We start from the raw sequence: 12,600 nt of genomic DNA, 5'->3' as shown, positions 1-12,600 counted from the left end.
GGCCCCGCCCCCAAGTCCCGCCCCAATGCACCCCAAACCCGCACTGCCCCGCCCCTCCACAACCCCCCCGAACTCCCCTCCATAAACAACGCGACCCTAATGCATCCCTAAGCCCCCCATCCACAATCCCCTCACTGCCCCAGAATAAATCTCTCACCACACACACCACAGCCCACACATTCTACAGAACACGTACAGTGTCATCCACAAACAGGCAAAGCCACACAACGCACTAGGCAGAGAGCCCGCTGCATATTAGACAGACACTCCACAAGCCGCACAAATACAGCCCCCATCCCATAAAAACCAGGCTTTTGCACTGTGCAAAAACACACAAACACATGCAACCCATATACGTTATGCAAACATCCCCCACCCCCACCCGAAATCACACGGTGTGGGTCAAGGTCTCTGCCACCCCAGAGGCCAAAAAGGAAAGTCTGGGCTGCTCTGTAGAAACCCCTAGATACAAAACCCTGTTAGATTTCCCCAATACGTGCAAAGAGCAGACTCCAAATGCAGGTTAAGATGCACAGAAATGGGAAATGAAGCCATTTGAAAATCATACATCAGGCCCCCAAAATCATGCTTGTAAATGTAAGTGTGGAGATCTTCATTTGCCATCTAGTGTGCGCCTTTAAGGTGTATTCAGGTCACATTTTTCAAGATGTTATTTACAATCCAAAGGACTAGAAACTTACCTGTTTAAAAACGAGATAGTCACTTGATTCTGGGAGCTGGGGTTCAGGGCAGCACACTGTCCACAGCAGAAACCCCTTCCAGCGCAACACAAGCCCCACACTAGCAATCTAGTATCTTGGTGGGGAGCTTACCATTTACCTCCTCAGGTTCTGCTACAGCAAAGGCCTCTCCCTAAAGAACTAATTCCAACAGGAACAGACATTAGGTTTTGCAAAAGGAAGCTTCAACTAACATGGAGCAGCTCAGGGGCTTGACAGTGGGCTGTGAACTCTTGCACCTACAGGGGTTGCCAATCCAAAGGTGGACCAGGTTCCAGGAGACTGAATATTGTTACCGTCTGCTAGCTGTTCAGTGGGGATCTCAGTGCAGCACCAAGTGTGCACATCACAATTAGCACCCAGGTCCTGCTGGCAGGCTCTGCTGTGAAGGTGGTAGATGTTTCATGCCACTAGTAGGGTAGACGTTGTCTCTATTCAGAATTGCACTAGTTCAACTGTAAATCCGTTTAAAATCCAATTTTATTAAACTGGTGCGAAACCCTGTGTGGGCACTGAGTTACATTGCTGTAAACCACAGTTTAAATCAAATGTAAAGTGTCCACAGAAGGTTTTGTTTCAGTTTAATTCAATCAGTTTAAGTTCACCCCTTGAGTCAAGGTGGTGACACCAGATACAGACAAGGTTGTCGGCTCTCCACTGAATGTAGACATCACTGTACCAAGTCGCCCACTGATCCAGCTTCCTGTGCCCAACGCTGGTTAGCACTAGGTGCTTCAGAGGGAGGTGCAAGAAACCCCCTAGTGGACAGCTATAGAATAACCTTCCCAGGGGGAAGTTGATTTCCAAACTTCGGGTTAGTTTATCCCACAAAGTTTGAGGCGTTAAAGTCCTGAAGTGTATCCTGTCTAACGGAACGGTGATTGAGATTAGCTATCCATGTACACACCCACTCATTCTTTAAAATCCCATTGCATTATTCACCTCCTACAGCTTATAGATTCATAGGTCCATAGATTCATAGACTCTAGGACTGGAAGGGATCTCGAGAGGTCATCGAGTCCAGTCCCCTGCCCTCATGGCAGGACCAAATACTGTCTAGACCATTCCTGATAGACATTTATCTAACCTACTCTTAAATATCTCCAGAGATGGAGATTCCACAACCTCCCTAGGCAATTTATTCCAGTGTCCAACCTAAAACCCTGACAGTTAGGAACTTTTTCCTAATGTCCAACCTAAATCTCCCTTGCTGCAGTTTAAGCCCATTGCTTCTTGTTCTATCCTTAGAGGCTAAGGTGAACAAGTTTTCTCCCTCCTCCTGATGGAGGGAGACGCTTGTGGAAATGGATTCCACAGGTTCATTTTGTAGCATGTCAAAAGTATTTCTTTCTATCCATTTTAAATTGGGTGCCTTTCAATTTGAAATCCCCTCACTCTTGTATTACGAGAATGTGCACAAACCAGTACATATGAAATACATAATATCCACTCTCAACCATTCCCAGAGCCACCCAGACCCTCAAATGTGTCTGTAATACAGATTCACACAACATGCTGGTGTCAAAAATACATTTTCTGGTCATATTAGAACTAAATTGAAGGCTGCCATCAGCTCGATTGCATCCTGAGGCCAAGGTCAGTCAGGTGAGGGGGCTGTTGGGAGTATATTGAGGCAGAGCGCAGGGGAGTGCTGGACTAAGTGGAGCAGGGAGCAGCATACGTGGGGGGATGGTCTGCCCATGTATCAGATATCTCCCTCTTTGCAGACCTTCACATAGCCAAACCTAAAACACTCCTAGAACCTGATTATCCCTCCACTGAAGTCAATGGCACTTACCCAAGTTGATCAAACCCCTGTACTTCCCTCAGATGTAATCTCAGATGCTAAGCAGAGGCAGTAGCTGGGCAGGAAACGTCCAAGGAAAACACCAACATCTAAAGGAAGCAAGAATGGTGAGGCAGTGGCACCATTTTGGAGCCACCGCAAACAGTGATTGTACCAATGCACGGTGGGACTCTTGAAGTAACTATGCCGTATACCCAGCACTGGTCCTGATAACAGGGGCTGTTAAGCAGGCACTGGCTTACGAGGACCATTTTACATACAGCACGCAGGACCAGCTCTAGGCACCAGCAAACCAAGCATGTGCTTGGGGTGGCACAATTCCAGGGGCGACATTCCGGGAGGCACTTCGGCACCTGTGCTCTCGGTTTGTTTTTCTTGGGGCAGCAAAAAACCCTAGAGCCAGCCCTGACAGCAATGCAGCTTCCCTGCCACTAGGGAACAGTCATTGTAGATTGTGCTGATCTAGCTGTACGTGAGCTAAAGGTTTAATCCCACATGCCACAAGGCAGACTGCTACAAACAAAACTTGCCACCGAGGTAGGGAACTGCTGCCAATCTTTTTCATTTCTTGTCCACCTTGGGGTAGGAACGCTGGCATACATACCTTAGGTAACATCCACTGGGGCTCAAGCTATTCCACTTCTCTAAATTCCCCTTGAAGTTGCAGGAAGCCTGCTTCCTTTACCTCCCCGTCCTAAAGCCCATGCATAGGATGGTTTGTTAAACAGCTGCTGCCCTCTAAGTGGTTGCATTTCAGTAAAGCCAGGTCCTTGTATGCACAGTCTAGTTAGGGAAGCGCTTTGGAATGAAATGCCCTCGGCAACTGTAAAATCAGTCTTTTCAACCCTTTCAGAGGATAGATGCCATTTGAGCTATAACCAGCTTCAGGCAGAGCAACTCTCAGCTGGCTGAGTTCAGTCAGACACAGAACTGTAAAGCTGAAATACAGTTTGAGACAGCAAGCTGTGAAAACAAACACCTACCCAGTTAAGGAACCCTTGCGGGGCAGGCGTAGGCTCCAGTTTATTTTCCAGCCGCCTACCATCCTGAATGTCAGAGGAAAATATATAATCAGATGACATTTTCTTGGCACTCAGCCTGGTGGTGCCCCTGTGACAGCTGAAAGCAGTTCTTGGTTCAGAGGAAAAAGCTGTGTAGTATCAAGCAATAACTTTCAGCACTGTCTTGAGAGAGATTTAAAACAAGCCCCTCATGCTGAGATTAGTTAGGGTTACAATAGTACTGATCCTATTCTGCATTTCAGCAGCAAGAAAATCATTCCCTTGATTTTCCTATCAGGTAAGTACAACCATTTTGAAACTAATATTTACTTTTAACACAAGGGTTCTCAAACTGGGGGTCACGAGATCATCACATGGGGGGCTTACAAGCTGTCAGTCTCCACCCCAAACCCTGCTTTGCCTCCAGCATTTATAATGATGTTAAATATATAAAAATGTGTTCTTAATTTCTAAGGAGGGGTTGCACCCAGAGGCTTGCTTTCTGAAAGGGGTCACCAGTACAGAAGTTCAAGAACCACTCTTTTAACACAAATTTATTAAATAAACACATTAAACAGAGGGAAAGAATCAAGTTTTTTGGAAAGAAAGCAGATTCACGGCTCGGAAAGCTCAGTAAGGGGAAGTAATCACTCAGGCAGTAGAGAGTACAAGCTCTTTAATAGGCCAATTTTAATACAAATTGTACACACAAAAGTATAAGACTTATCTCTGGGCATTCAGAAACTGTAATGAATGGTGGGCTCATTACAGGGTTACCGACAGCGGCCTTGGTGCTAACCGCAGCCCCTACTCATTGAGACGTATTTTTTATAGTCTATGTTGCCAGACTTCGGAGATGCTTTTGTCATATACAGGGAGCAGCCTCAGATTTGGACAAGACCCTGTACAAAGTTGTTACCAGCACATGTTGAAGCCCTCCAGTACAGGTTAGAAATAGTAAAGTGTTTTGGGAAAAAAAGTGTTTATAGATATAGTTCTACAACACAAGGGGATGTGATTTGAATTTCACTGCCAGGCACAGGATGTTGACCTTAAACTACTGCATCCTAACCATGCTCAGTAAAGCATCTTATTTAACACTGCATGGGGGGGAACTGGAAGATGGCCCTTTCTGTGCAGGACCAACTACTCTAAACACCTTGTTTCGTACCATGGCTGTTCTAATATCAGATCAGATCTCTCAGTCACAGAGCCTCAGGACAGGGATCCACAGGCAATCCCAAGCAGCAGACTGGCAGTCAAATGCATGGTGACACTACACTTGTACAGTTTTCTGAAGAGCTTCTCCAAGACTTTGGAGGAGCTACGTTGAACCCAGACGCTGAAGACCTAGAATAGCTGTATCATGGCCTACCACTCACCTAAATATTTAGGAGCCAGAACATCTTCCCAAAAGGGCACATTTAGCACTTTAAGAATGGCCAAAGCCAGCACTGGAGACTTTTATACATTCAAATAATTATTCTGGACCATTGACAAAGGGATTGTGAACAAAATCACCAAGACAATAATGGTCTTCTATATTTATTTTTGTGAAGGCCAACACATATTCAGACGACATTAAATACAATGTCCAACAGAACGACTGCAGCAATGGTACAATAATGTGCGCTTACATTCACACAACCGCTGATATCATCCCAGTCTTCACAGTAGAAGAGAATTTCCTGTTAAAAAAGCCACACAGATTTGGTGGTTCAGAGCTCAAGTTACCTTGTATAATGAAACGTGCAACCAAAGGGAAGCGAGAAGGGCATATGACCAGCATGGACCAGCACTGCCAAAGGAAGCGGGGGAGTCAGTGACAGGGCCTTAGCTCTGGGGAGATTGCCATTCTCCATTCATGGCACAGTTAAAGCAGCAGGAGCAGCTGTGCATGCTTCCTCCACACTGCCGTGCTCCTCAATCCTAATGTGGGGAAAGGGGTGCTTAGGCAGCATTCAGTCCTTGGCACTCTGGTGGGACTGCACTTTGTGCTGGTATTTTCCCCTGACAAAGACAGCTGGGAAGCGGGCTGAGGCAACAAGCTCATTTCACCATGACAGCAGACTTGCCACCTGCCACCAAAATCTGGGCTAGATCCCATCTCAATGCCTTGCCTCTGCAATAGCATTGACTACAGTTATACAGTATAGGAAGAAGGTATTTCTCATCTCTGCTGACTCCATGGTGATTTTGCACTGCCTGGCCATTATTGCTACTTACATAAAAGTAAGTCTCTACTTACTCCGCTTCAAAGAAATGTCTTTATTCATACACATCCTTCTTATCTGCAATGTAATCTACAATCTCCTGTGGACACATTAGCTTTTCTGCTTCCGTGTCAGGAATTTCAAACCCTGGAAGAGAGAGTACATGCTCACCTTCTAATAGTGGAAACAGCAGCAAAGAGAGAGAAATCAGAATACAAACCCAGATGCCTGCGCCTTGGCTCTGTGGGCAACTCACGGGCAGGGGTCACTGTTCAGCAGCGCAGACAGAGATTGGGCACCTCTTATTACTAAAGCTTTGTTTCAAAGCCTGCTGTGCCTTACTCAGCAGCAGAACATTATGTGAGAGGCATTAGGCAGAACTAGCAGTTCCTGCAGACTGTGAAGCCTCACTAACAGAGTCAGTGTCCTTCCAAGCACAGCTCAAGCTTCTATTGCATTCCCAGAGCTCTGAAACCAATTCTGATGTGCAACAGCTGTGAGATGGCAAGGCAGTGGGCTTGTTACATGCAAGGGAGAACCCAAAGCACCACAGTTTGTTTCACAGACTTCCATCAAGTGTCATTATAGCAAGTAGCTTTTCAAAATTCTACAAAGTTCACCAGGTTAGGGCCTGCTGGGGTTTGAAGCAGTAGAACTGGTCACTACAACATTTTCTAGAAAATTCTGGCTTTTCTATTTCTAGTCCTGCTAGCTGCAAGTTAACCCCACCCTGAAATGTAAACAAGTGCAGTGATTAAATATATCTGGGCACTGTGCAAGACAGAATGCGTCCAATTACAGTGTAGATGTTCTACTACAGTTTATTTTTTACACTATTGGGATTTATATGCAGTGAATATAAATGCTGTATTTGGCCACATATGGCACGAATTTTTGTTAGATTATGTATATAGTTCAGCATTTTGCTTTTTACGTGAAGCAATGAAAAGAACTCTGAGATATGAAGTACAAAGGAGTCTGAGATACAATAAAATGAAGGAAATAAAAGGTGGTTTTAGCAGAGCCAGATGAAAAGATTAAAGAATTGTTAGGAGGTAAGTTTGGAGAGGACTAATATAATTCTCACCTCCAGAGCACACACAAGAGAATAGGGGACGTATTGGACAGCAGTCTTGTGTACTCATTTGGATTTCATTACCCTGAATGCTTTGTTGGCTCCTAGCCATGCCACACTACAGCAAACTCCCTAGGAAGGTTTTGAGGCAGGAACTTGAACATGCACCAAAGTGCTTTACACTGAAGCTATAGAAACCTTAATTTACACGTCAGACAGGAGGTGCAGAAGCCACAATGATAAAATGTAAATCCCTGAGAGTCAGATACACTTACACTGCTCACTGAGAGTGAAACAGCTTTCTTTAGGTTATGGAAGTTAGTCAACGTTAAATATTCATATTGCGCTTATGGAAATAAATGAATGAAGATTTTGTTTGCAGTAAGCACATTTCAGGGGTCAATCAAGGCAACAGCAGATCTATCTTAGATACCTACATGGCCCCATTACCAAAGCAGCTGAGCATCTCAGTCCTTAATATATTTCTCCTTACACCACCACCAGGACATAGGGAAATATTATCCATACTGTACAGATTAGAACTGAGGCAGAGCTAAGCGACTTGCCAAGGTTACACAGAAGCTGGTGGTACAGCAGGTCTTGAAGCTAGTTCTCCCACATCCTAGGCTAGCCCCCTAACCACTGGAGAATCCTTCCTCTCCATAGGGAAGGATAGGGAGAACAGACATCACATGAACTTCAGTTACCAAATTCATCTTCCATGGCCATGATGATCTCCACTTGGTCTAAACTGTCCAAGCCCAGATCTTTCATGAAGTGGGCAGTTACTGTGAGCTGGGAGAAAAGCCAAAGAAAAATACAGTAAATTTGATTGCAGTCATTTCGCTAGGGTAGGAAAAGTTAGAATATCAGGATGTGCCTCCACTTGGAGTTTACAGCCTAGAGATGCCAGAAAACCAAAGTCGTTTTGGCCTTTACCACCACTCTGCCAAACATGTTTTTAACTGAAAAGATATGAGTTTTTCTGCTATCTATATAGCTAAGGCTTCTCAAGACTTAAAAATAACTAATTTATGTAAAAGAAAAAAAAGGTAACATATGAAAAACTGCTCCATCAACAGTAACTGTTCAGAGAAACAGAATTTCCTGTTTCCTGACTGTCCCAGGATGGTGATTTGGTTTATTAATCGAAAGGCCTTAGCTTCCTGGACCTTGTCACCACTCATCTGTTATAGCATATCAGTGTGTGTGTGTATATGCTACAGAATTAGCCCCCCATGCTGTAGAATTACAGACTGTATCCTTCTGGAAAGCACACACTGACAGGTTTGGGTCTCCCTTCTTTTACGGTGGCATGGAGGAGCAACTCCACTTGTTACCATAACTGTTTTCCTCCATCTACTGAAAAATGTGCGATCTGAATTGAAAGTGTCTATAGCTTACCTTTTCTGGATCTACCTTATCATACAATTTCAAGACATACAGAACACGCTCCTGGATACTCTCCAAAGTAAGAGGTGGCAAATCTGAATAATGGCGACACAACTGTAACGTACCAGAGACCTACAAGGAAAGCACAGGAATTCCTTACAAAACCACCAGGACAATCTGTACATAAATACAACATGTATGAACGAATCTTTCAGAGTCACTCAGAACGAAGGGGCCTGCACAGAACCTACGCCAGTCTGACTTTCAGGCAGGATTCTCTCTTACAGAATTACACCTTCTCTTTTATACGCTGGACAAAACCTTCCCCAGGCAATCCCTGAAGATGGTAGACAATGAGTTCTCTGTGATAAGAGAACTCCATAATCAGCCAAGGCATGCATAGGCAGCAGGCTCAACCCTAAATAAGAGAAAGGGAAACAGCAGAATGCTCTAACAAGCTCCTCGTTAGCAGAGCAGGCCTCTGCCCCTGCCAGCCACAAAAGATGACAGCCATGAGGTGGTGGCCTGCACATGGGATGTAGGGATGGAGAAGCCATACTGCCCACAGCTGGAACAGTCTCTGCTCTACCTAGGAACATGGGAATTAGCAGAGTGGCCCAGACCTGAGATCCAGCTAGAGAAATATCTTGTCTCCAGCGGTGGTCAGCTTCAGAGGATGATGCTAGAAATGCGGCAGCTGGGAACGTGGGATAATCCACCTTCAGACCAGCCATGAAGGTTCTGGCCTAATCACCGGTACTTACGAGCTTGGCTGAAACCCGAACGCGTCAGGTTTTATCTCACTTCTACAGTTCGCCCGCACGAAGCAGGATAACCCCGGAGACCCCTACCAGAGCCCTGCGCGGAGACACCACCCGCAGATCAGCAGGGCTCCGTACTGGCCTCTGGCTGCCAAGCGCCTCGCCCGCTACCTGCCGGGCCTGGGCACAGCGAAGGGCCCCAGTCCGCACCGCGCTGCGCAGCCAGCTGGGAGCGCAGCCCCCGGGGCGCCTTGGCCGGGCCAGGCCCAGGCAAACCCCGCGGGGCCGGGGGTTCACTCTGGCCGGAGCTGCCCGCTCCCCCGCCCCGCCCGCGCGGCTCCGCAGCCCGGCGGGGCCCTGGGAGGAGCGCGGCGGCCGGGCTCAGGCTCGGCTGTCCCCAGGCTCCTCCCGCTGACCCCGGGCGCGGGCCGAGCCTCACTGGGGGCCCGGCGCTGCCGCGGCGAGCGGGCGGCGGCTGCTGAGCGCGCGGGCCGGGGCGGGCCGGGGCTACGGGCCGCGGCGGGGCCAGCCGGGCAGAGGGGCGGACACAAGCCGACGGACACGGGCCGCCATGGCGTCCTGTACCAGCAAGCGCCGCGCGGGCGCACATATCCCGGCAAGCCCGCGCGAGGAGGGACGGGAGGCGTCGCAGCGAGCGGCCGGCAGCCCCCTGGCGGGCGGGGGAGGAACGCGCCGCGCACCCGCAGGACCCCCCCCCGGGCCAGGGGCGGCCCCCTCCCTACCCCCCGCAGACCTTCTCCTCTGAGGCCACCGCCCCGCAGGATCTGCACCTAGGCCAGGGTGCCCTACACCCCCCGAGGGACCCCCACCCTGACCGCCCCCCCCAGCCAGCAGGACCTGACCTTGGGCCAGAGGCTGCCCTACACCCCCCCCCCGCAGGGACCCTCCTACCTGAGCCACCCCACAACACAGAGGTCCTGCACCTTGGGCCAGAGGGCTGCCTACACCCCCCCCCCGCCCGCCCACGCCGCGCCGCTTAGGCTGACCTTCCCCACCCAGAGGCCGCCCCCCCCCGCAGGGATCCTGCACCCTTGGGCCAGGGGCTGCCCTACACAGACCCCCCGCAGGGACCCTCCTACCCTCCTGAGGCCGCCCCCCCCCCACGCAGGGATCCTGCACCTTTGGGGCCATGGGCTGCCCTACCCCCCCTGCAGGGATCCCCCTTCCCTGGGGCCAAGGACTGCCCTACAACCCCCCCCACCACCTCACAGGGACCTTCCTCCCCTGCCCAACACCCCCCCACGCAAGGTTACTGAATCACTGGGGCCAAACCTCCCCACAGGGACCCTTCTTCCCAGCCCAGGGGCTGCCCTACATCTCCTCCCAGCAGTGACCCTTCTTCCCTGGGGCCAGGCCCCGCCTCAGGAACCTAGAGCCTGTGGGTGGGGACCAAGAGTGAGAGGAGCACAGGTTACATATGCTGCATCCTGCCTGCACTGGGGAGTTTCACACCAGCCCCCCTAGCACTGCACAGCTACTGCAGGGGTTTGTGTTGGTGCAACAAGCCCCAGCCCAGATAAGCCCTTTTAGGAGCACCGGTAGGCCCTGCCCCATGCACTTCTGGAGGAAGGAGAGGGATGATCAGTGGGGCACAGTTTGGCCACCAGTTAAAAGCATCATCAGAATCAGCTACGGTGCTAGATCCACAAAGAGATTAAGTTTCAGAGTGGGGGCAGCCGTGTTAGTCTGTATCTGTAAAAACAACAAGGAGTCCTTGTAGCACCTTACAGCTGAACATATATTTGGGCATAAGCATCTGTGGGCTAGAACCCACTTCATCAGATGCATGGAGTGAAAAATACAGTAAGAAGAATATATATAATAGCACATGACCCAGCCAAGAACATTCTCTCTTATCCCCACCCCTTCTTTCATTTTTTTTCTTCATCCTCCTCCTATATTATAAGTAATGGGAAGTAAATGAAAATAAAGTGAGGTACCTTGATTGGGGCAGGGGGTTGGGGTGCAGGAGGGGATGCAGGGGGCAGGCTCTGGGAGGAATTTAGAGTGCTGGGTGCAAACTCTGGGCTGGGGACTGGGAGGGGTGAGAGCCCTGAGATGAAGTTTGGGTGTGTGGTGCAGGCTCTGGGCTGGGGTACAGGAGCGGGACAGGGGGTGGCTCGTATCTTGAGAAGCACAGCTCCCAAAGCGACCGGCACACACACGCCTCTGGCAGTGGCTCCTAGGTGTGCGGGGAGGAAGGGTAACGGGAACTGCAGTCAGCACTCGGGGCAGGGGCAGTGCGGAGACACACCTTCCCCACACACATCCCAGGGGCCGCAGGGACATGCCAGCCACTTCCAGGAGCAAGGCAGACCAAGCAGGGAGCTGCTTTAGCCTTGCTGCTGGCACATCTCTGCATGCCCCTTGGGGGGAGGGGGGCAGCGGGTCTCCATGCACTGCCTGGGGTGGGAGCAGCACGCAGAACCGCCTTCCCATCCTCCCCGCCAGGAGCACAGAGACATGCCAGCAGTCATCCCCTTCTGGGAGCGGTGTGGGGCCACTCACCACGGCATGCAGGTAGCCTGCCTACCTGAGCCCTGCTGCACTACCAGCCAGGACTCAGGGGCAGGTTGTCAGATATTTATCCTGAATTTGGGGGGCCCCGTGCCACTGCATAGTTTGTTTCATGGTAAATCCGCTCCTGGGTCAGTGGTTCTCAACCAGGGATATATGTAGCCTTGAGAGTACGCAGAAGTCAGCCAGAGGGTACATCAATTCATCTAGATATTTGCCTAGTTTTACAACAGGCTACATAAAAAGCCTAGCAAAGTCAGTACAAACTAAAATTTCATACAACTTAACCTCTTTATACAATACTCTGAAATGTAAGTAAAATATTTATATTCCAATTGATTTATTTTGTAATTCTAGGGTAAAAATGAGGAAGTAATCAATTTTCAGTAATAGTGTGCAGTGACACTTTGTTAATGTCTGATTTTGTAAGCAAGTAGTTTTTAAATGAGGTGAAACTTGCGGGTACGCAGCACAAATCAGTAGTCTGGAAGGTTTGAGAGCCACTGACTTAGGTCAGTCGAGCTACGTCATCCAGGGATGTAAAACATTTCATGCCCTGTTGTGCACCATAATCAGGTCACCCTAACCCACACTGTAGAGGTGGCTAGGTCAATGGAAGAATTCTTCTGTGAGCATACCTACTGCCTCTCAGAGATGTGGATTAGCTACACTGATGGAAAAACCCCATCTGTTGATCAAAGTGTCTACACTAGAGTGGCATAACTGCAGCATACCCCTACTGCCACTAAATCCTTGACCCAGGCGTCTCAAACTAGGCAATCCCCCACCTATCTCATCTGCAGGGTCCAATCCGTGGGCAGCCTCTGAGAACACCTGCTGGACTGGGCCTGCACAAAACAGCAAGGGGCCTCCTAGTACTCAGAGCTTGCCCAGAGAGGCAAGAGCGTGGTGGAATCATTCACTACTCAAAGACTATTGATTGTATTAACTTTATGAATGTTCTATATATCTTTATGGGCTTGTTAGTGATTGTATTCCTGGCTTAATGGGTGAACTAAAGATTGTTTCCTTCAGGAACTAAAGACACTGAGGGAGGGGGGTAATCAGTGCAA

General features: G+C 49.2%; 1 protein-coding gene across 1 annotated transcript; it reads right to left on the bottom strand.

The window, feature by feature from the left end:
• Positions 1-5,077: 5,077 nt before the first annotated feature.
• On the bottom strand, positions 5,078-8,962 carry NDUFAB1 (NADH:ubiquinone oxidoreductase subunit AB1). The gene is made up of 5 exons (XM_032766223.1): positions 8,852-8,962; positions 8,241-8,360; positions 7,544-7,631; positions 5,797-5,908; positions 5,078-5,236 (listed from the first exon to the last, which is right to left on the bottom strand). Exons 1-4 carry the CDS (start codon positions 8,960-8,962, stop codon positions 5,817-5,819), a joined length of 411 nt encoding a protein of 136 aa, XP_032622114.1. The 3' UTR covers positions 5,078-5,236; positions 5,797-5,816.
• Positions 8,963-12,600: the final 3,638 nt, after the last annotated feature.

This window comes from Chelonoidis abingdonii, chromosome 9 (assembly GCF_003597395.2).
Source record: "Chelonoidis abingdonii isolate Lonesome George chromosome 9, CheloAbing_2.0, whole genome shotgun sequence".
Classification (NCBI taxonomy): domain Eukaryota; kingdom Metazoa; phylum Chordata; order Testudines; family Testudinidae; genus Chelonoidis; species Chelonoidis abingdonii.
This window is presented reverse-complemented; position numbering and strand designations above follow the sequence as displayed.